Source organism: Oncorhynchus tshawytscha, linkage group LG30, assembly GCF_018296145.1.
Source record: "Oncorhynchus tshawytscha isolate Ot180627B linkage group LG30, Otsh_v2.0, whole genome shotgun sequence".
NCBI lineage: Eukaryota > Metazoa > Chordata > Actinopteri > Salmoniformes > Salmonidae > Oncorhynchus > Oncorhynchus tshawytscha.
The window spans coordinates 21,916,112-21,939,426 of record NC_056458.1 but is presented as its reverse complement, the minus strand read 5'-3'; the positions used below and the strand labels follow the sequence as shown (position 1 = coordinate 21,939,426).

Genomic DNA, 23,315 nt, shown 5'->3' with positions numbered 1-23,315 from the left:
CATTCACGAGGACGAATGATGTGGCAAAAATCAAAGGGCGAATCGCAAAGAAATAGTACCAATGCATCCTTAATCGCCCAAATTGTATGCGCCCTTTGCACTACATTTGAGTCATTTTTCTTGGATTGTATAAAAATGAATAGTTTTCAATTGTGAATATTATACATAAAATGCTAATCGTGATTGGAAATGACACTTTTTGAAACATAAATATGTGTATTCGTCCGCCCACTGAAGTACACTGCCATTTCCGGATTGTTTCTCTCCCGAGCAGCCTCCACCACCGCCATTGAAGGTCCAGTGTGTTTAGTGCAGCGGTATCAGACCGTCATCACTGGGGAAGCAAGTAAACAGCAAAAGGACAATTACCAGTATATTGACAACACATTGTCATACAAGTCTAACCAATTGGACTTTAAACCAGCCTTTTCCTGGCTGTCCGGCTAGGATCTGAGAAGAAGCCGTAGTGTGTTAGCATTAGAAGAATCGGGAGGAGAGCAAAGGAACCGCCATGGCTCAGATCCTGCCTATTCGCTTTCAGGAGCACCTGCAGGTAACGATATGTTGAATGAATGGTGATATTTCTGAAAAATTATAATGTATTACTTTCCTCATTCATTGTTCATTAGGATACTAACATAACCGACGAGTAACAAGCATCGCTTATCTCTGAATGAAAATGACCTCAACATAATGTTGGCTGAGTTAGCTAGTTAGCTAATCATGACATCGTCGCCCAGCTCGGTGGGACGCTGACGATGGATGACATTAGTTAACAGTAACTATATAGATATAGTTTCTAACTAGCGAGCAAGTTGTCTTGCCCATTGGTTAGTTGGCAAAGCCGTAACTTATTGTTATAGTTGGCTAACGTTAGCTACAATATAGGTAGTTTGCCAACTAACCAGTATGAGCCCAGCTAACGTTAGCTTAGCCTAAATCTACTAGCCAACTGCTCACGAATGTGTTGTAGCTAGCTAGCTACATGAAGGAAATAAAGTAATACCAATTCAGCAATAAACCATCTGTCGTTAATTATGATTCCGGGTGTTTATCCGCACGTTATAGCTATCTAAATGTGATGACCATTCAACCCGGATCAAATATTAGTAAGCTAAAGTTAGCCAGTCACCTATAGTAGCTAGTTTAGCTAACATTCTTCCTGTCACAGATCTGAACTATCAGGCGAGTTGAGTTACATTTCCATTTACACCTGTACTTGCCTTAGTTTTGAATAAGCAGGTCTAGCTCAGCCGGCGGTGTGAGGTCACTAGTTAACACCAAGCCTGATAGTCATTCCCCTCAATGTCAGTACTGAAGAATTAGGCAACGTTTCATTCTTTCCTTCCCTAACAGTATCATGAATATCCTTTCATTCATGCAGATTAGGTTAAGTGGGCTGCCTGCCTCATGATTCTTAATTGACTTTCCTAGTTAAATAAAGCATGTCATCAGCAGGTGTATGACACATCTTCACACATAATTAGATATGGCTTTTTCATGTACTTTTGTGTGAATGCATACTGACTAATGATTTTCCATCACAGATAAGTTGGATTACTGTTCTGTTAATGAAATAAGTTTAAACTCTTGGGCAGTTTGGCTGTAGTTTATTTTCAGTGGACAATTTATTTATTTTTAACCTTTATTTAACTAGGAAAGTCAATTAAGAACATTCTTATTTACAATGACGGCCAAACCCGGACGACGCTGGGCTAATTGTGTGCTCCTCTATGGGACTCTCAATCACGTCCGGTTGTGATACAGCCTGGATTTGAACCAGGGTTTCTGTAGTGATGCCTCAAGCACTGAGCTGCAGTACCTTAGACCGCTGCACCTCTCGAGAGCCCAAAACATTTACCTCAAGCACTAAAAAGCTACACAAATGACATCTGACCAATGAAAAAGCCTTCCTCTATTAGGCAATATATGTGACTGGGAGTGTTTGTGGTTTTGAATGACCACACCTTAGCCTGACATAGGCTACATCACGTCATGGTGACTATTACACTCACAGTAGGTCAAGTTGAGGAAGTGGAAAACATTTATGCTCCTTGGAGTGCATGTATTGTGTCAAGACTGCTGGCTTGAAAGATCTCTAAGTGAGCTAGCTAATGAATAAATCAGTCTCTGGTCTTTTTGTGGAGCCTCAGATTCAGAACGAGACATGCGATCTGCCTACATCTTGGTTTGTGAAAAATAATTGTTTTTTTTACATTGTGTTGCTAGACACAATGCAAAGTTGGTTTGTTTTAAAGCCTGACTCATAAACAAAACCGTTAGGAGAGGTGGAAATATGTAGTATTTATTTTTCAGTCAGAATAATAGCTTTACTACAATACTTATAGACAAAGCGCTGCATGTGACTGAGACTCACTTTTGCTGTTAAATTGTTCAGTTTTGCCTCTACATCTGGAGTAGTGCTGTTTTTGCTATTACATTGATTCTAGTTTCTCTTCTCTTTTCTCATGGATATTGTATGGTGTCTGAGGGGAATCGCAACTAATTTCTCAGTATTTCAATCTGTGGTGTAAAATGATAGGATATTCTCCAGAGGATTATGGCTAACCACAGATGTTGGAGAGGTGAAGGGATGTCACTGTGAGCCAATGTTGTTGGACTGTCTTTTTTTTTTTTTTTTTTTTTTTTTTTTCTGCAGACGGGAATGGTGATAACACAAATGAGCCCTGCAGGCGTAGTCCCCAAACACTAGACCTAGTATCCACTCCAGCCTTTACTGCTGCACAGTGCATTCACAGCAATAGCCCTTAGTGCCAGGATGATACCAGTATCGCTAGATTTTTTTCCATGGCTAAAATGAAAACCCAAAGCAGGCCAAACTCTTTGGTCCTTTAAAAACCTGCTGTATGTAAAATATGATACAATCAATTGTGACTGGATGACAACATAATGATGTTTGTTTCCAAATTGGGGCTGTTTTCCTAAAGAAGTTAAATCCGTTTTGTTTTTCTTTGCCACGATACTAACAATTATGAAGATATTGGTAGCGTCCCGGCCCTAATAGCACTCATATCACTAATGTACCTGTACTGAAGATAAAGTTGACTAATCAAATTTATCTAAATATAGCTTTAGTTATTCATACATCACGTCAGAGGTTGACAAGCCCTTGTAAAGGCCTTTAGTTTGTGGAATTATAATGTACAGTTTATGGTGAGTTTTATGCCCTTGAAGGGTCTCTAATTGCAGGAGTGGGTGTTTCAGAAGATAGAGGAAGGTGGGACTGTTTAGATAATGTACTGGCTATTCTGTGAATTGAGATTGAGCTAAACTGGCACTGTAGTTTGTAGCTGTAGGGTGTGAGGCAGGGGTGTTGTGCACCACATCCACCATCTTTCTCCTGCATCTTGAGTGAGACTTAATACTAGTACTCCGTCTATGAATTATAGATTTTGACTGAAATTACCAACACTGTGTGTGTAGAATTCACATTGACCTCTGGTGCATGCTCCCGTTTTTTAAGGCTGTGTCAAGTTATTCTAGACATGAAAGCATTTTCAGCGCAAAGCTAGAGAAGGATTGTGCTCTCACTATGCATTGCATTTATTTACTAGTTTCTGTTGCCTAACGGCGCCCGCAGCGTACAAATTTAGTGTAATAAGTATCCTCTGATTTCTGTGTCATTGGCACGTCAGTCATTGTATGTGACTGATATATATATATATATAACACACACACACACTCTGGGGAGTCCAGCTGCCATCACTAATGCTTTACTTGCATATGCTGTTTCATGCGTGTTTCACGGATGGTATAGAGCGAGGTATGAGCAGTGGCTCATGCAGAATATTTCCCACACATTGTCCTTCATGGTGGGCTGTAATTGGAAATGAAGACCCACAGGTTCCCTTCAGTGTAGGTCAGCCATTTACATGATGAAATGCAAAGCAGAGGCCTATGGGGCGACAGGTAGGCTAGTGGTTAGAGTGTTGGGCCAGTAACCGAAAGGTTGCTGGATCAAATCCTCGAGCTGACAAGATAAAAATCTGTTATTCCCCCTGAGCGAGGCAGTTAACCCACTGTTCTCCGGCCGCCGAAGATGTGGATGTCGATTTAAGGCAGCCACCCGCACTTCTCTGATTCAGAGGGGTTGGGTTAAATGCGGAAGACACATTTCAGTTGAAGGTATTCAGTTGTACAACTGACTGGGTATCTCCCTTTCCTTTCTATTGTGATCATCTGTCATCCTCCCTGTTGGGTTTATGTCCACACTCCCTGTGGAGTGTCTTCATAAATCTCTGCTGGGCTGTCAGGTATTTGGGCCGGTAGGTATACGGCTCCATACACACAGGAGAGCGAACTATCTCCCAGGAAACTACCAGGGCCTCACTTTGAGCCAATTGGTGCAGTATGGTCACAGGATGTGAGTCAGTCACTGACTCCTTTCAGGTCAGCCTCTCGTATCTGCTTCTGTGACATCACGGTGCTCCAGTGGGCAGGCGATGGATGTTTTCTCACACACATATCCAGCCCAGTACTGCTGTTCTAATACAGTACAGAGATCGAGCCAGCCAAACTCAGTCAGGTCCATTACTTTTTATTTTATATTTAACAAGGAAAGTCGGTTAAGACTAAATTCTTATTTACAATGACGGCCTACACCAGATAAACGCTATTTGTTCAGCCAGCAGCAGCAGTCCGATCTGCTTTAAAGCACACTTATGTTCACCCAGACTGACCCCAGAGGCTGAGGGAACCTCATGGTGAGCTACACCACTGGGCCTATACGTTGAAGCCTCCCATCCACTTTATTTGCTCTCCCTCTGACGGTGTCCTCTGTCCTCACTCATCCGAGGCCACTTGCATAGCTTGCATTTTTATAAATCAACCATTTATACAGCTGGCTGTATAGAACTGGACTTTTCCTCTCTCTGAGGTACAAGGGCCCTGACTGTTTTTCCAGGCATTGTTTTTTTTTTACTCACCACACACACTTGGTTTTCCTGGGAGTTGGAGCTAGTGTCTTGAACATAATGCATGTTGGACTCCTATTCACTGAGTGAAGACATTGTTCCTGGCCCTGTGTTGACAAAGGTTTCCCTTGCTATTAGTATTCTGTAACAGAGGGTGTGAGGAGTCAAGTTTCCTCGCCTGTGCCAAATGTTTGTTTATATTGAGAGGAAAAACTGGATATGTCAAATATCTTAGTGCTTATCAATATCATATCTCGGCAATGTTTCACTTCAATAAGGCCACTCACTATCTTTATATTCCTTCCCACTTTATTCAAGAGATGGCTAGTTGTCTCTTGATAAAATGTTTTTGATTACATGGCAGATGGTCCTGGGAGCATCTGTAAGAACATCTATCTGCTTGATGTGACCCTACATGTAGTCGTCTAGTATTATCCTACTAGGGCTGCTAGCACAGAACAGAACATGCATCTCATTCTCTCTATTTATGCAGCTTGAACAAGTTACAACAATGTAACCAGTCCAGCTGAAAATGAGATGCCCTACTCAAGGTCACATACTGTACATTTCTCCTCCTACATGACTCTGCTCACTGCTTGAAAGTCTTTATGCATTTTATCACAGCAATAACTGTTGTCGAATGGCATTTAAATGGAAGACTACATTTTACCCCACCACTAAACTCTGTTTAGTGCGTAATAGGTGTTAAGAAACTTTTTATGCCTGCGTTCTTTAAAACCTCACCTTCAAAGGTTTGTGTGGGGAACTTTGAACTCTCACCTGGTAAGCAGCTGATATCTCGTGACGTGCTTGTGAGGATATGGATTTGCTGAACACTTGACATTCCTCAGTGTAGGACACCTGAACATACAATAAAGCGGCAAAGCATTTCACAAAAAGGAAAAGCCACTAAACTATCTGGAAACCAACCCTCAGTCAGCAGAACTGGCTTGACCAGTGGCTGGACTCCACTATGAATTCATCTTTTTATCTCTCCTTTTCCTCCCCTCTTCCCTTATATCTGTCAGACCAGAGGACCTGTCTTCCTTACCCCTGGGTTGGTGCTGGTCACATGTCCCCCGACCCGTGGTCAATCTGTGAGACAATGGGCTCCTGCTTCCTGTTGTGGAGTAATAGAGCAGTTTGGAGCTGGACCCCCTGCAAGCCTCAGCACATCCTGCCCTTCCTTGAATCCCTGCAGGACGCAGGGGCTTTTGTGCTGAGCAAGGTGCCCTTGTTCCCTTGAAGGAAGAGAGGAAAAGCAAACCTCTTAAGTCAGCAGATGGATGCATGGGTCTGCGGCTTGCTCAGGTTGAGAACGCTTCACATGGGGTTCGAGGGAAGTGTCTGATTTGCATTTTAGCCTATTCATCTTAACATAAGCTTTGATTCTAGCCAGGGACTGAGAGTACAGTTGCATCTTTCCTTGGAATGTCATTCGTTCCACACAGTGCAACACTACTGAACCACTTTCTGCCAGTGAGGCTGTAGTGTATTGGGTATCCATTTGATCCAGCCACTCCAGTGCACCTGGAACCAGGAGCTGCTAATCTATTATAGAGCTGCATCTAGATTTCCTGTATGCAGAGCATGCTCTACTGTAGTGCCATTTTAAGATCTAGTTAGGAGTTTTCATGTGATTTGTGACAATGATAAGAGAGACATCACTGCGGCCTTGTGGCAGTCTGTCTGTTTCTTCCCGCAGCACAGAGTCAATTGCCTGGCTGGTGTCATTACTCCTTTTATAAGGGGAGACTATCATGCTCCCTCCACCCTTCACTCTGTAAACCTCTTTCATCCCTCTTTTTGTATCCCCAATCTCGCACTCTTTCTCGCTCTGTTCCCTCTCGCCTCTCTCTCATCGTGCTGCCGTTAAAAAGTGAACAGATAAATAAGCGCGACACTTTGCGGCAGCCTTGGCGCTGACAATCATTCCCTTTCTTACATCTCTCTTCTATCAAGTGTTGCTCATGCTCCCCTGCTGTCAGTTTACATGTCATAGTTAATGCAGTGTTTCAATAGCATCTGGAATAAAAGGCCTTGAGCTGGAATGTGCCCAAACCCACCAGTCCAGCTATTGCCATGGGGTAGTTAACCCAACATCAGGTCTGTGAGGGCAGAGGACACAACCTCATGACTAAATTAGTGAGTTTCCAGCCTCCTCCATGTTGGTGTGTATGGTGTTAATTTGACTTGGTTTCTCACACATTCCTTCTCAGTGATGTCATGCATGCCTATGTGGGGCGGCTATGTTAGTGTGTGCTCATAATGTTAGCCAAGGAAATTCGTTGTGGACAGACATTTTTTTGCTCTAGTTCAACATCTGTCTGACTCTGAGCTGAATTATTTGGGTTCCGGTCAGTGTAACACATTCATTGTGCAGTGGAGATGGAGGGCGCACTGGGGGCATGCCTGCTGGACTTTAAGTTCCTGTTTTATGGCTGTTTTCATGTTGAATCAAAAGCTTTTCCTCCAGCCGCCAGCATAGAGGGACCTCATGGAGGATGAAGAGCATGTAAATCTGTCTAGACCATTGTGGAATGAGTGTTATAGGACAGAAGGACACTCCCATTGAGGGATTTCTGTCCAGTGTCCACTCCGAGTAACATCGGTCCGATATAAGACTTCCTCAAATGCTTTGGCATAGGCATCATGTCTAGAGGTTCAAATGCGAATCAGGTATACATACATTCCCTTTGATTTGTCAGCCATGAGTTTATTTTTTGTAGAGTGATATGCACTGTTCATTTTGAAGAACATTGGTGAACTTCTCCAGGGCCTTGTCTGACAAGGCATCAGTGTGTCTTCATTTTTACAAATATCACCACAAATGTCACCCATAAATGTCCAAGCCTCCAAACAGGTTTGTTTCAAACACAAATCATCATAGTCCTGTCATCAGTCAGGTTTTATAACTGGCATCTCTTCAATAAAGGCCTTGCATATCTTGAAAAGTAGTGGTAGTATGTGTTCTGTTCTGTGCTTGGATAAGGCCAAGCTTATCTTTAGCGAGATAGAAACGCACTACAAATGTTACTGTGTGAGTCACCCACAGTGGCCAGGCAGCTCTAAATGTAACGGAGTGTCTTTCCTGAGTGATGGATCGTGTTTGGCTGTAGGGCTGCTTCTGCAGAAGAGCTCCATTGTTTACTGTTCAATTCAGTTGTGGGTCGTTACTACTTACGCACTTGCCTACAGAGTTCCCTTCCACCGACCAATAGCAGCAAGGTCAGGGCATCCCTCCAGCCAATGAGTTATGGTTATGCTGCAGTGATGTCATCAGTGCTATACTAAATTGCCGCCCTTAACTGGAGTGTACAGCTATCTGTGTAATAGAATTGCGACCATATAATTAGATGGGTAGCTAGCTCTCATTTTTTTTGTCACTTATGTAATAATGATACAGGAGAGTTCCTGCTTATTAACTCCAATAGCCCTTTTAACTTCTCTGGGATATGTGGGACGCTAGCGTCCCACCTAACCAGCAGCCAGTGAAATTGCAGGGTGCCAAATTCAAAACAACAGAAATCTCATAATTAAAATTCACAGAAACATACAGCCATTTTCCAAAGAAGGAGAGGTGTCACAACTCAAAGAAATAGCGTTATAAATATTCACTTACCTTCGATCTTCGTCGGAATGCACTCCCAGGAATCCCAGTTCCACAATAAATGTTTGTTTTGTTCGATAAAGTTCATAATTTATGTCCAAATACCTCCTTTTTGTTCGCGTTTAGCCCAGTAATCCAAATGCACAGTGCGTGAGCAATTAGTTCAGACAAAGTCAAAGTTATATTACAGTTTGTAGAAACATGTCAAACAATGTATAGAATCAATCCTTAGGATGTTTTTAACATAAATCTTCAATAATGTTTCAACTGGACAATTCCTTTGTCTTTAGAAATGAGAAGGAACGCAGCTAGCTCTCACGGTCGTGCGCCTGACTGAGCTCATGGCATTCTGCCAGACCGCTGACTCAAATAACTCTTATTCTCTCCCTCCTCACAGTAGAAGCCTCAAACAAGGTTCTAAAGACTTGACATCTAGTGGAAGCCTTGGGAAGTGCAATATAACCCCACAGACACTGTATATTAGATGGGCAAAGACTTAATCTACAAATCTCAGATTTCCCACTTCCTGGTTGGATTTTTTTCCTCAGGTTTTGTTAAATGAATAATGAATGAATAACTGTAGGCTATTATATTTCTGTGTGTGCAGTGGTTCTTTCTTTTAAAAATTGAGCTGGTTTGTGACAGATTGTGGTATATTGCATCATTCTGTCATTGCTCCACACTATCACAAGGGGAGATAGATCAGCATTCTATCGGTAGTATAAACGGTGCTGACTATCTTTTCATCTTTTCAGTTGACTATCTTTTCATAAATTAAATGGAGGTGTGAATGTTTCAGTCCGAGAGTCTCTTCTCTGGCACTAGAGTCCTGCATCAGGCAACAACAACAACAGATTCTGGCAGTGTTCCTGGAATTGTTAGAGAACTTAGGTTAATGCAATGCCAAATTACACTTGACACATGGACTGACGATTTTGGAAAAATAGGCACGGTGGGCTTTTGGTTTCTCTCCCTCTAAAAACTAAAATAAATCATTGTAAATAACAAATGGTCTTTGTTTACCACAGTGTGAAAGGGTGATAGCCCCTCTATAGAAAGTGAGTTTCTGAAAAACCGAGTCCAGCGAGGATTTGTCAGCATAAAGCTGAGTGACTCACTCATTTGTGGCTTTGGATCAAAAATAAGTACCAACATTCTTTGATAGTCGTTAATAAATGTTTTGACCAAGTTAATCTGCTTATGTGTGTTCAATTATTTGTGACATTGTGGTTACAATGAAGAATGTAAATTAAATAAATCCTGTTCATAATGAATAATCAGATGGGTTGCAAGCTTGTCATTGTTCCTTATTTTATAAGATTTGATATTTTTAGGCTATACAAAATATACAAACAACTACTTCACACCTGCCCAGACCCACCTGCTCACACCCCCATCTGACTCTCTGCTTCAAACTGTACCATTTTGTTTCTCTCCATCGCCCACACTCACTTTCAACATTTGGATAATAAAGCATAAAGCTGACATTGGTTGATTTTTAATACTTCTGACAGCCAAATGTCTAACTCCTCCTGTAACTTTTGGACTTTTTAACATTCCCACAAGGCATTGATTATTATAACATAATGAAAATGTATCAGGTAATTTAAATTACTGCAGAACTATGGGTTTAACCTTCTGAATGAATGATTATATTGAAGAAGGACTGAAACATAAACACCTCCATTAATTTACAAAAGGATAGTCTAATAGCTTGGCTAGGTGTGACAAATTCCCCAATTTGTACCACAGTTTAGACTACTGATAAATGCTGCAGTCAGAGTTGAGTCCTTTTGTAAAGTGTAGCCTAATTACCAAAAAATGGCAAACTTACAATGTATTCGATGCTTAAATCTAAAGTTTTACACTTCCTCATTCAACCGCAAAATTGATAAAGCATATACTGTACAGTATTTGTTCAACATCTTTTATGCTTTTGTTAATAAGATAATGATAAACATCAATTTTGACAGTCTTTTCAGCTACTGTACATCTCAGTTCAATTTTAGTTGCGCTTCCAGCTCCACGACCATGGGTAAAACCTTGCTGAGATGGCCTCCCGAGTGGCACAGCGGTCTAAGGCACTGCAGTGCTTGAGGTGTCGTTACAGACCCGGGTTCGATCCCGGGCTGTGTCGTAGCCGGCTGCGACCGGGAGACGCAACGCACAATTGACCCATCGTCGTCCGGCCCATGTGTCTTACTAGTGAACCTCTGCGTGTTCATTAATACTGTGTCTCAGAGGTTTCTGTCCGTGACCGACGCAACCTGAAAAGCGTTAATTAAAGACCGAGTTAATGTGTACTTGAGGTCACTGAGAGTCTGGTCATGTCCTGCTCTCCCTTGTGTGAGGAATTAGGCACTTTACTATGTAGGCTACAGAAAACATTGTCCTGCTGGTTTTTGTCAGACTGCACAGTAGCCTAATAAACATATACGCTTACAAAAAATCTAATTCAATAATACAGTATATTTGCACCACTGCAGATGCTGTGTATTTATTTTTATAATACTGTTGTCGGTTTACAGTAGTGATGGACAGTTGGAGGCATTTTGAAAATAACATTTAAAACACTTTTTCACAAGTGTAGCAGGTTGTGAACTCTGCAAACAATGTTTTCACTTTGAGAATGGCAAATCACTAATGAATACATTCATTCAATACATTGGAATACAAAAGAATCCATCCACCCATGATGGACTAGCAGGACAATACTCTTGCCAAGAAGGACATCAAGTAGGAGGACCATTGTATGAAAAGACACTGCACAGTAGCCTAATAAACATGCGTTTACATTTTCTTTCTTCGAAATCCTTTCAATTTGTCACATGCGCTGAATACAAGTGTAGATCTTACTGTGAAATGCTTACTTACAAGCCCTTAATCGACAGTGCAGTTCAAGAAAGAGTTAAGAAAATATTTACCAAATAAACGAAAGTTTTAAAAAATATTTTAAAAATAACAACGAGGCTATATATAGGGGTACCGAGTAAAATGCATTTGAATTTTTCTTGGAATAGAAACACCATAATCCCATAGTCTTAACAAAAAAAGGTTTTAAAGTCTTCTAGTAAAGCCAATATTATACTGTCAAATGCATTCCTGAATTAAATCGCTTAGGTCGACATGTTGCGGTTTATTCATTGTTTAATTGTTCACGGCTCCCTTTTGTTGTTTTGTTTTTTATCACAAATGATTGACTGTACTTAAATACATGGATGACTTGTATGCTTTGCCAATAGGAAAGTTAAACAGCTACAGCAAGCAGGACTCTTAGGCCTACAGCTCCATGTCATTTCAATAATTTAGCTTCTCAAAGATGCCCCCTGGTGGTCAAACTAGCACTAAATAGCATTAATGGCAACAATAAGTAATTTAAGAATTCTGCGGCACTCCGCAAGCCGTTCTGCAGTATGACACAACTTTTCTAGGAAGAACCACTCTGTCATTGAAAGGCACCTAGGCTGCTACACATGAGTGAAAGAATGCAGGGCTGGCCGTTTGGTTGTGGAGGGTGTGTCTCACCATTGATAAAGATGTAGGCCCTTCCTGGAAATGTGGTTTGTGTTAGCTGATTAGCAGTGGGCCAAAGTGTTTCAAATTGTCCTAGGCTACATTGGTTGAGTAGGCTACATTAATTCAATCAACATGTTTTAATTTTTTTTTTTTTTTAATCAAATGTTATGCATTGATTTGAATAGATTAGGTCTCCCTGTTTGATCTTCTTCATGTGCACTTTTATAGACTCAAGGGCATTATCTAGGGGAATTCCAGTATTAAAAAGCCTGGAATGACATGTCCTCCAAGATTTGCGTTGTGAGGAGGAATAAAATACAATCTGCTTACATTCCCAAATTCTATGTTTGGCCTTTGTGTAATACATATTTATTTAAATAAACTAAGGAATATGCCATCTGATATTACTTGAAATGTCTTAGTAGATGTGGTGAGGCATGAGGGGTTGTGCCAAACAGCTGCGTACAGAATAGTTCTGTAGCAGTGTGTTAAAGCTTGGGGCAGCAATTAAAACTCTTCAACCCCTACCCTGTCCCCTGCCCCTCTCTCTGTCAGACTCTATTCCTGTCACTTGCAACCTCTTCTCCTGCAGCTGGTATGGTAGCTCAGCCCTGTGTCTGTCTTGAGGGCAGTCCCTGTTTTTTATCTTCAGTTTAAATTCAACTCCCCTCAGTGTCATGTATGTGATCTGAAAGCAAACTCAGTTTTGGCTGCATTTCAAGTCCGAGGAGCTAGATAGATCGATAGATGGATGGAGGATTCTCCCTCAGCCCCTAGTAGCTGTGGATGGAGAAGGAGCTCCCTGGCCTGCATCATTAATGAGCCTCAGCCAAAACAAATACCTGCAGGTTGTAGTCTAGCTATTACTCTCATCACAGACACGTTATGCCTGGCAGCCCTAGTCCAGTAAACACATTTACAGCCCCACATTACACAACTAGAATATGGTGAGAAAGTAAAACGAGGTGAGGAAAAACCTGTCCGACTTATCCTCAGAAACGCAGTGCCATCATGTTACCATGACCCTTCTCAGTGATAAATGGGTCCATGGGCACAGTATGCAGCACTTCCCTGCAGACAGCAGGTTGTTGCTGTGTCAGGGTTTGAGAGTCAGTATGAGTTTGAGGCTGGTCTATAGGTACTGTGCCAGCCAGGCCTGGCAGACAGACTGGGTGACAGAGTGGTGCTGTTAATCTAGTGTCCCGCAGGTCTTTATTGGAACACCGGTTAATACCCCTTGTGTTCCTCCTCATGCAGGTTGACTATACAGTCTCTGTGTGTGTTGTCATTGTGAGTTCAACAACCGGTCAGAACAGGATAGGGAGTCTACTGAATTCCGGTGCTTTTAGGGTGGTATAGTCTGTTCCCCTGCGGGAACTTTCTGGAACATCTATTTAAAGCGTCCCAGAAATGGGGTGTGTTAGCATCACCACAATGCCTTGTCATTGCATAACTTAGTGGAATTAAATTGGCGCGTGTGTATTTTAATTGTTACACACGCACAGTGTGCAGAGCCTAGTTTGAGGAGCGGAATAGACTGCGAGAGCACCTTGAAGCTGGTACTGGAGTGAAAAGAGAGCACCTTGAAGCTGGTACTGGAGTGAAAAGAGAGCACCTTGAAGCTGGTACTGGAGTGAAAAGAGAGCACCTTGAAGCTGGTACTGGAGTGAAAAGAGAGCACCTCGAAGCTGGTACTGGAGTGAAAAGAGAGCACCTCGAAGCTGGCACTGGAGTGAAACGAGAGCACCTCGAAGCTGGCACTGGAGTGAAACGAGAGCACCTCGAAGCTGGCACTGGAGTGAAACGAGAGCACCTCGAAGCTGGCACTGGAGTGAAACGAGAGCACCTCGAAGCTGGCACTGGAGTGAAACGAGAGCACCTCGAAGCTGGCACTGGAGTGAAACGAGAGCACCTCGAAGCTGGTACTGGAGTGAAACGAGAGCACCTCGAAGCTGGTACTGGAGTGAAACGAGAGCACCTCGAAGCTGGTACTGGAGTGAAACGAGAGCACCTCGAAGCTGGTACTGGAGTGAAACGAGCACCTCGAAGCTGGTACTGGAGTGAAACGAGAGCACCTCGAAGCTGGTACTGGAGTGAAACGAGAGCACCTCGAAGCTGGCACTGGAGTGAAACGAGAGCACCTCGAAGCTGGCACTGGAGTGAAACGAGAGCACCTCGAAGCTGGCACTGGAGTGAAACGAGAGCACCTCGAAGCTGGCACTGGAGTGAAACGAGAGCACCTCGAAGCTGGCACTGGAGTGAAACGAGAGCACCTCGAAGCTGGCACTGGAGTGAAACGAGAGCACCTCGAAGCTGGTACTGGAGTGAAACGAGAGCACCTCGAAGCTGGCACTGGAGTGAAACGAGAGCACCTCGAAGCTGGTACTGGAGTGAAACGAGAGCACCTCGAAGCTGGTACTGGAGTGAAACGAGAGCACCTCGAAGCTGGTACTGGAGTGAAACGAGAGCACCTCGAAGCTGGTACTGGAGTGAAACGAGAGCACCTCGAAGCTGGTACTGGAGTGAAACGAGAGCACCTCGAAGCTGGTACTGGAGTGAAACGAGAGCACCTCGAAGCTGGTACTGGAGTGAAACGGGAGCACCTCGAAGCTGGTACTGGAGTGAAAAGGGAGCACCTCGAAGCTGGTACTGGAGTGAAAAGGGAGCACCTCGAAGCTGGTACTGGAGTGAAAAGGGAGCACCTCGAAGCTGGTACTGGAGTGAAAAGGGAGCACCTCGAAGCTGGTACTGGAGTGAAACGGGAGCACCTCGAAGCTGGTACTGGAGTGAAAAGGGAGCACCTCGAAGCTGGCACTGGAGTGAAACGAGAGCACCTCGAAGCTGGCACTGGAGTGAAACGAGAGCACCTCGAAGCTGGTACTGGAGTGAAAAGGGAGCACCTCGAAGCTGGTACTGGAGTGAAAAGGGAGCACCTCGAAGCTGGTACTGGAGTGAAACGGGAGCACCTCGAAGCTGGTACTGGAGTGAAACGAGAGCACCTCGAAGCTGGTACTGGAGTGAAACGAGAGCACCTCGAAGCTGGTACTGGAGTGAAACGAGAGCACCTCGAAGCTGGTACTGGAGTGAAACGAGAGCACCTCGAAGCGAAACAATTCTAAATGCAATCATGTGTTAAACTGTTTTGATGGCCACTATTCAAAAGAGCTACAACACTGAACAAAAATATTAACGCAACATGTAAAGTGTTGGTCCCATGTTTCATGAGATTAAATAAAAGATCCCAGAAATGTTCCATTCACACAAAGCTTATTTCTCTCAAATTATGTGCACAAATTTGTTTACATCCCTGTTAGTGAGCATTTCTCCTTGACCAAGATAATCCATCCACCTGACAGGTGTGGCATATCAAGAAGCTGATTAAACAGCATGATCATTACACACTTTGCTATGATTTACTTTGGCCAAAGATCACCTCTCAGCCCCCCTCCCTACTCCGGGTCCTGCCCCCCCAGTGCAAGAAACCATGCAGCTCTGCTCTGGTCCATCTCTCTGGAGTGCTACTCAGTGTCAAGCTCAATGACATCACCAGTCAATCACACAGCAGCACACTCCTGAGCTGATGTTAAACCCCTGACATAACACTAGTTTAGCCATGGTCGTTCATTCATCCCATCTAATGGTGCAGATAGGCCTACTGTACAACCTGCAGTTTTGTCAAACTTATTACCTTCTTGTAACTAAGTTACAAAATATAGAAGTTATGACCCATTGACAAATGTGTCAGTGTGTTGTATTTTTGAAATTGAATTTGCCCTTTTCCCATGTTCTCTTCCCACCTGTCATTCTGTGGTGAAGTCCAATAAAAATGTTGATCTTCCTATAATAGCAGTTTGAGAGAGAGGCCTACTAAGGGTTGACCGTATTGCTATTTATTAGCTTATTTTAGAGCCCCTCAAAATGTTTCTGTTCCAGCTGGTTTCTTCTACTTCCCAGGTAATTGAACGCTAAAAAGCACCCAACCTTCTCTCCCTTCTCTCAGCTCCAGAACTTGGGCATTAACCCAGCCAACATTGGGTTCAGCACCCTGACGATGGAGTCTGATAAGTTCATCTGTATCCGGGAGAAGGTGGGCGAGCAGGCACAGGTGGTGATCATCGACATGGCCGACCCCAACACTCCCATCCGCAGACCAATCTCTGCAGACAGCGCCATCATGAACCCTGCCTCCAAAGTCATTGCACTTAAAGGTACGCCAATTGGAACTGACAGCCTGAATTTCGTTTAGCCTTCATTAAACCAGGATAAAATCCCTTTGAGGTTAACCTCTGCAGGGAGTTATTTGTACGTACAAGAGTTATCATACGTAGGCTTACATTCCATCCGCTTAAGGTTGTGTTGATGTTTTTATGGATGGAGTATAGCAGCATTTAACCCTTAATGGGCCTGCCTATCTTCATGATTCAGTTTTTACATGTTTGTGTAATGTAGCCAGCAGATTTCTGTCAACATCCAACATCCATTCAGTGTAGTCAACATCTGTTTAAGTCCACATTCAGCTATTTATATTTAGTTTTGTAAAGTCATTTTGATTGGCCCAGCCGGACTCTTGCCAGACATTCGGTTTACTGACCTGTGACCCAACAGAAGTGTGATTTTTACGGTCTTGTTCAGCAGCCATAATTGCTTTGTCTGTTTTGTTTTTGTTTCTCTGTTTTGTTTGTTCTTTTTGTTTTGTTTACTGCTTTCTTATGTGTACGCAGACGGTGAGTTAAAATTTCAGTACACCTGAGTTGTGCAAGTTTTAAATCCTGTTTTTAAATCCGGATATTAGGGTCAATAGAAAACACCCACACCAGTCTCTTCTTTCATATTAGACACATAACCAAGCTGTTAGCACCATGTTATCCTCCAGCTGGAGACTGATTCCCATTGTGCCAGTCCCATTGTACTCTATTTTCCAAACCTTGTCTGCATATAGTTGAACATCAATTTGGCAAAATACACTGATTTTACATTTTAATATGGACACATCCATACACATTTTTTAAAATGCATATTATATTTTGTACACATGTCTAACTATTAGGCCATCTAAACAGGATTTGGCTTTCACAACCATCTAGCTTGAATGTTGGCATTACATCAATAATTTTCTTAGATGTACCAGTGATTTAGTATCTGTTTTGGGGGTGGAAATATTGTGAGTCAAATTATGATTTTAGCTACATTTCTCTTTACACAAATTTGTGTGCCATTTGGATTCCCTGCCCCAGTTCCTCTGTGTTCAAGAGTAATGTTGGCCAACCCCATGGGTGCCTACAGGTTTCACTATCGTTGTCATAAGAGCTGTGTAATTTATCATTGCTCTAAGCTTAGGTTATTTAATCCTGAAACAAGACCACATAAGATTGAGGTAAAGCAGTAAATAGACATGAGCTAGGTTACTCGGGATGTTTCATCTTTTATTAAAACGTTTAGAATTCCTTCATAGCTAGCCAACTCATGGTAGATCCAAAGTTGTAGGCAGTGAACATGCCCTGGGTGATGTTGAATCAGTGTTCATACTCTGATGGTTGCTCTGCTCCTATACTATTGATTAGATGATACACAGTGCATTCTGAAAGTATTCAGACCTTTTGACTTATTCCACATTGTTACATTACTGCCTTATTCTAAAATTGATTTAATAGTTCCCCCCTCATCTAAAAAATATCACATTTACAAAGTACTCAGTAGTTTGTTGAAGCACCTTTGGCAGTGATTACAGCCTCCAGTGTTCTTGGGTATGACACTACAAGCTTGGCACACATGTATTTGAGGAGTTTCTCCCATTCTTCCCTGAAGATCCTCTCAAGCTCTGTCAGGTTGGATGGGGAGTGTCGCTGCACAGCTATTTCCAGAAATGTTAGATTGGGTTCAAGTCCAGGCTCTGGCTGGGCCTCTCAAGGACATTGAGACTTGTCCCGAAGCCACTCCTGCGTTGTCTTGGCTGTGTGCTTAGTGCCATTGTCCTGTTGGAAGGTAAACTGTCGCCCCAGTCTGAGAACCTGCTCCAGAACGCTCAGGACGTCATCAAGGATCTCTCTGTACATTGCTCCGTTCATCTTTCCCTCGATCCTGACTAGTCTCCCATTACCTTCCGCTGAAAAACATCCCAAGAGCATGATGCTGCCACAATCATGCTTCACCGTAGGGATGGTGCCAGGTTTCCTCCAGACATGATGCTTGACATTCAGGCAGAAGAGAATCTAGAGTTGTTTTTCATGATCTGAGAGTCTAGGTGTCTTTTGGCAAACTCTAAGCGGGCTGTCATGCCTTTTACTGAGGAGTCGCTTTTGTCTGGCCACTCTACAATAAAGGCCTGATTGGTGGAGTGTTGCAGAGATGGTTGTCTTTCTGGATGGTTCTCCCATTTCTAGAGGAGCTCTGTCAGAGTGACCATCGGGTTCTTGGTCACCTCCTCGACCAAGGCCCTTCTCCCTGATTGCTTAGTTTGGCCGGGCAGCCAGTTCTAGGAAGAGTCTTGGTGGTTCTACACTTCTTCCATTTAAGGTTGACGGGAGGCCACTGTGTTATTGGGGACCTTCAATGCTGCAAAAACATTTTGGTGCCCTTCCCCAGATCTGTGCCTTGACGCAATCCTGTCTTGAGCTTTACAGACAATTCCTTTGACGTCATGGCTTGGTTTTGCTCTGACATGCACTGTCACCTGTGGGACCTTATATAGAGAGGTGTGTGCCTTTCCAAATCATGTCCAATCTATTGAATTTACCACAGGTGGACTCGAATCAAGTTGTAGGAACATCTCAAGAATGATCAATGGAAACCGGATGCACCTGAGCTCAATTTCGAGTCCCATAGCAAAGGGGTCTGAATAATTTTGTAAATAAGATGTTTTTTTGTTTTTTTTATGCATTTGCAAACAATTCTTAACCTGTTTTGTCATTATGGGGGTATTTGTGTGTAGATTGAGAAACATTTTAGAATAAGGCTGTAATTTATCAAAATGTGGAACGAGTTAAGGGTTCTGAATACTTTCCAAATGCACTGTACGTGTCCAGTAAGACTATCCTATCAGATGGTAGTGGCTGTAGTAAGTGTACATTTCAGGCCAGGAGTATAGAGATGTTGAATAGGGCCATCATGACTTTTGTCATTCCCAATCATCTGTGTTGTAGCTACTGTTGGACAGAACTAGTGGGAAACGCAGTGCCGTGGTCACTAGCATCGTAGCATTGCTAGCTACCTTCTCTTCTTCCTATTCCCTAATATGGATTCAGACAGGGCCTCCCCTCCCTCTCAACCACTTTGCTAAGTCTGTCATGTGATGGTTTAGTCACCCTGTGGGATGGGAACATCAGAATACACACTGTGTGTGCAGATTCTCACCATGCACACTTTCAATTGCTTAATCTGTTCCAATCAAAATTCACCTTGCTGAATTTAAAATTTGGCTGCCTACGCTATTATTGGTCCACTGCAAAGTGGTCTGATGCTGTGATTATGAATCAGCGGCTGTCACTAACACAGCAAAAATAATTCTGCAGCTTTTGGAAGTTAATTGCTTTTTGTGATTTACAATTAGCTTTCGATATGGTAAATGAACAGGAAATACATTAATGCTTCTTAAGGCTTTAGCTTACCTAGTTAATGTTTATTCACCCAAAACTAATCAAACAAAACACAGGTGAGTAACCTTTTCTAACCTATCATTGATATATTAACACTATTAAATAACATGTAGCAACGCGCAGTCTTAATCACTATTGAGAACCCCTCTTCTCCATTAGTTTAAGTGGTTTTATTTGCCAGTCCCCAAACATTCTGCAACACTCTTTCCTCTCCCTTTAATACTTTCAATAAGTATTAATTAGTCCTCTCCTCTTCTTATATTTGACCTTGATGCAGATATGTAAGATTTTAGTGGTTATCTGTAAACATTTTGCTTTTCTTAAACTCTGACTGGTGTTTTAGTAAGTCATGGTGACCTCCTTGCCTGATGCTTTCTGAGCCATGACTACCAACATTTCGAGCTTGACTCTCGTTACTCAAGTGGAATTTGGTATTTACTTTACCTTTCCCTCAGTCCGGTGTGTGTGGCTCTCTATAACTCTGACCTGTGTGTGTTGATTTAGCTCTCAGATTAGCCACAACGGGTTGTTCTCCCATGCGATGCCCCTCTCTCTCCTCCCTCTGCCCCTCTCAGCTGCCAAAACCCTTCAGATCTTTAACATTGAGATGAAGAGCAAGATGAAGGCCCACACCATGACTGATGACGTCACCTTCTGGAAGTGGATCTCCCTGAACACAGTGGCACTTGTGACTGACAATGCCGTCTACCATTGGAGCATGGAGGGGGACTCCCAGCCAATCAAAGTCTTTGACCGGCACTCCAGCCTGGCGGGCTGTCAAATCATCAACTACCGCACTGACGCCAAGCAGAGATGGTTGCTGCTCATTGGCATCTCCGCACAGGTTACTGTCTTAAACACACACTCATGCATATTCATGCGAGCGCACTCACTATATTATGGTTGTAAATGTGGGGAAGAGGTCTGTCGGTGATAGAGATGCTCTGATTTTTTGACACCACACTCCCACAAAGCAAGCTAGTTTGCCGGGACTTGTGCTCTTGCATGATGTCTACTTTGATGCTAGTTAGCATTTTTGGATATGAGAATAGAGCCAAATATAATAAGTCATCTTGTCTGAGAGATTTACATGGTTATCAAAACGTCACGCCAGGGTAAGCCTACACAAAACACAGCCCTTATTTCAAGTGTTTCTAAAATCCCCTATGGTGAAAAATGAATGGTGGAATAATGTTTGGAACCATTTTCCTATTTGTCTGCTAGGTTTTATAGGTATTATGACACCTCCACTGTGGGGCTTTATGTTCTGGTGCTGCTTTGAAGGACCTAGTTAAGCTGCAGCAGGCCCAGAACACAACGGCACATCTTGCTCTTCACTGTAATCAGAGGGCTAATATCAATACTATGCATTCTAGTATCTCTTAGCTAAGAGTTGAGGAGAGACTAAATGCATCACTTCTTATTTTTATAAGAAACATTGTGTTAAATTTCAAATTGTTTTCATAGTCAACTTGCACACAGCTCTGACACCCACCCACCCACCAGACTTGCCACCAGGGATCTTTTCACAGTCCCCAAATCCAGAACAAATTCAAGAAGACGTCCAGTACTATATAGAGTCATTATTGCATTGAACTCCCTTCATCTCATGTTGTTGAAATTAACAACAAACCTGGTTTCAAAAAACAGGTAAAAGCAACATCACTGCACAACGCCTGTCCCCTTTTTCACCTAGATATTGTGTGTATGTACTGATATGTAGACTGTGACATTTTAAGTATATGAAGGTCAGGCCTTGAGCTGTTGTATATTAATGTCCTGTGTTATGTCATGTTTTGTGTGGACCCCAGGAAGAGTAGCTGCTGCTTTCGCAACAGCTAATGGGGATCCAAATACAAAACCTCCATGATAGTGAATATCCCTGATCACACACACGTGGCGTGGCCTTAGTATGCATCATCAAACTCCATCGACTGACTGCCAAGCAGAACATTGCATACCCTGTTGCTCTGTAGTTAACGGGTTTCTGTTTTCTCTGCTGCAGCAAAACCGTGTGGTGGGAGCCATGCAGCTGTACTCTGTGGACAGGAAGGTGTCCCAGCCCATCGAGGGCCACGCCGCCGGCTTCGCACAGTTCAAGATGGAGGGCAACACAGAGGAGTCCACACTGTTCTGCTTTGCTGTGAGAGGACAGGCTGGGGGAAAGGTAGGACAGGGGAGGAGAAGAGGGAGAAAGGGCTGGCAGGTTGAAGTCTATTGTGGTTGGTAGATATTATATTGTTTTCACTTGACAATACTCAGCGGACAAATCTGGTTTTAAATAACGTAATTATAACCAGATTACCACTAAGTGGTTGATATCTGGTTGTATTGACGTCATTGCAACCAGTTTTGCCTGTTGGCTAAGCACTTTGTAGATGACCGAAAATGATATTGTTCTCAATGATCCTCTCTAATGTAGTTGCACATCATTGAGGTGGGCACCCCAGCCACAGGGAACCAGCCTTTTCCAAAGAAAGCAGTGGATGTGTTCTTCCCTCCAGAGGCTCAGAATGACTTCCCAGTGGCCATGCAGGTACATAATAGCTATGTACTGTACGTATAACTGTTATACCCATTTCACACTACTGAGCCATGCCAAGCTGTGCTGCAGTGACCTGGTTACGGATTCATCATAATTGCATGCTAGAAAGGAGAATGTGAAAAATGTCAGATTCGGCACAATATTGTGAAAAGGGCATTCGTGTTGGCCTGTTAGGAACCATGGACTGTACTTTTCACTGTTTGCCCCTGTTAGACCAGGGCAGCCTGACATTGTGACTCTGACTGCACATAGTGAAGAGGGGCCTGTACATCACTGATGACCTGAAATGGTCCATTTACACACAGTGTGGTGAAGAAGATGCAAAAAGTGCCACTTCAACCTCAGGAGGCTGAAGAAATTCGGCTTGACCCCTCTACAGATGCACTATTGAGAGTATCTTGTCATGCTGTATCACTGCCTGGTGCAGCAATTGCACCGTTTGCAACCGCAGGGCTCTCCAGAGGGTGGTGGGGTCAGCCTTCTGGAAGGTTCTCCCATCTCCACAGACGAACTCTAGAGCTCTTCCAGAGTGTCTATTGGGTTCTTGGTTACCTCCCTGACCAAGGCCATTCTCCCCTGATTGCTCAGCTTGGCCAGGTGACCAGATCTAGGTAGAGTCTTGGTGGTTCCAAACTTCTTCCATTTAAGAATGGAGGCCACTGTGTTCTTGGACCTTCAATGCGGCAGAAGTTTGTTTGATGCCCTCTACCAGATCTGCGCCTTGACGCAATCCTGTCTTGGAGCTCTACGAACAATTCCTTCGTCAAGTCTTGGTTTTTGCTCTGACATGCACTGTCAACTGTGGGACCTTTTATATAGACCGGTGTGTGCCTTTCCAAATCATGTCCAATCAATTGAATTTACCACAGGTGGACTACAATCATGTTGGAGAAACTTCTCAAAGATCAATGGTAACAGGATGCACCTGAGCTTAATTTCGAGTCTCATAGCAAAGGGTGTGAATACTTATGTAAATAAGGTACTTATGGTTTTTGTTTAATACATTTGCAAAAATGTCTAAACTTGTTTTTACCTTGGTTTTGTGTGTAGATTGAGGAGTTTATTTAATCACTTTTAGAATAAGGCTTAAATGTAATAAAATGTGGAATAAGGGAATG

At 43.0% G+C, this 23,315-nt stretch overlaps 1 protein-coding gene across 7 annotated transcripts in view; it reads left to right on the top strand.

The window, feature by feature from the left end:
• The first annotated feature begins 237 nt into the window (after positions 1 to 237).
• The window catches only part of LOC112246891 (clathrin heavy chain 1), a 51,352-nt gene continuing 28,274 nt past the window's right edge, over positions 238 to 23,315 (top strand). For 4 of the 7 annotated variants that reach the window (XM_024415487.2, XM_024415484.2, XM_024415485.2 and 1 more), the window contains exons 1-6: positions 238 to 553; positions 16,061 to 16,268; positions 16,782 to 16,784; positions 20,228 to 20,496; positions 21,658 to 21,819; positions 22,075 to 22,188. In XM_024415487.2, the coding sequence (XP_024271255.1) occupies positions 512 to 553; positions 16,061 to 16,268; positions 16,782 to 16,784; positions 20,228 to 20,496; positions 21,658 to 21,819; positions 22,075 to 22,188 (798 nt within the window). In that variant the 5' untranslated portion in view covers positions 238 to 511. The remainder of the gene's footprint in view (positions 554 to 16,060; positions 16,269 to 16,781; positions 16,785 to 20,227; positions 20,497 to 21,657; positions 21,820 to 22,074; positions 22,189 to 23,315) is intronic. The other 3 variants (XM_024415489.2, XM_024415486.2, XM_024415483.2) reach the window with 1 other exon arrangement.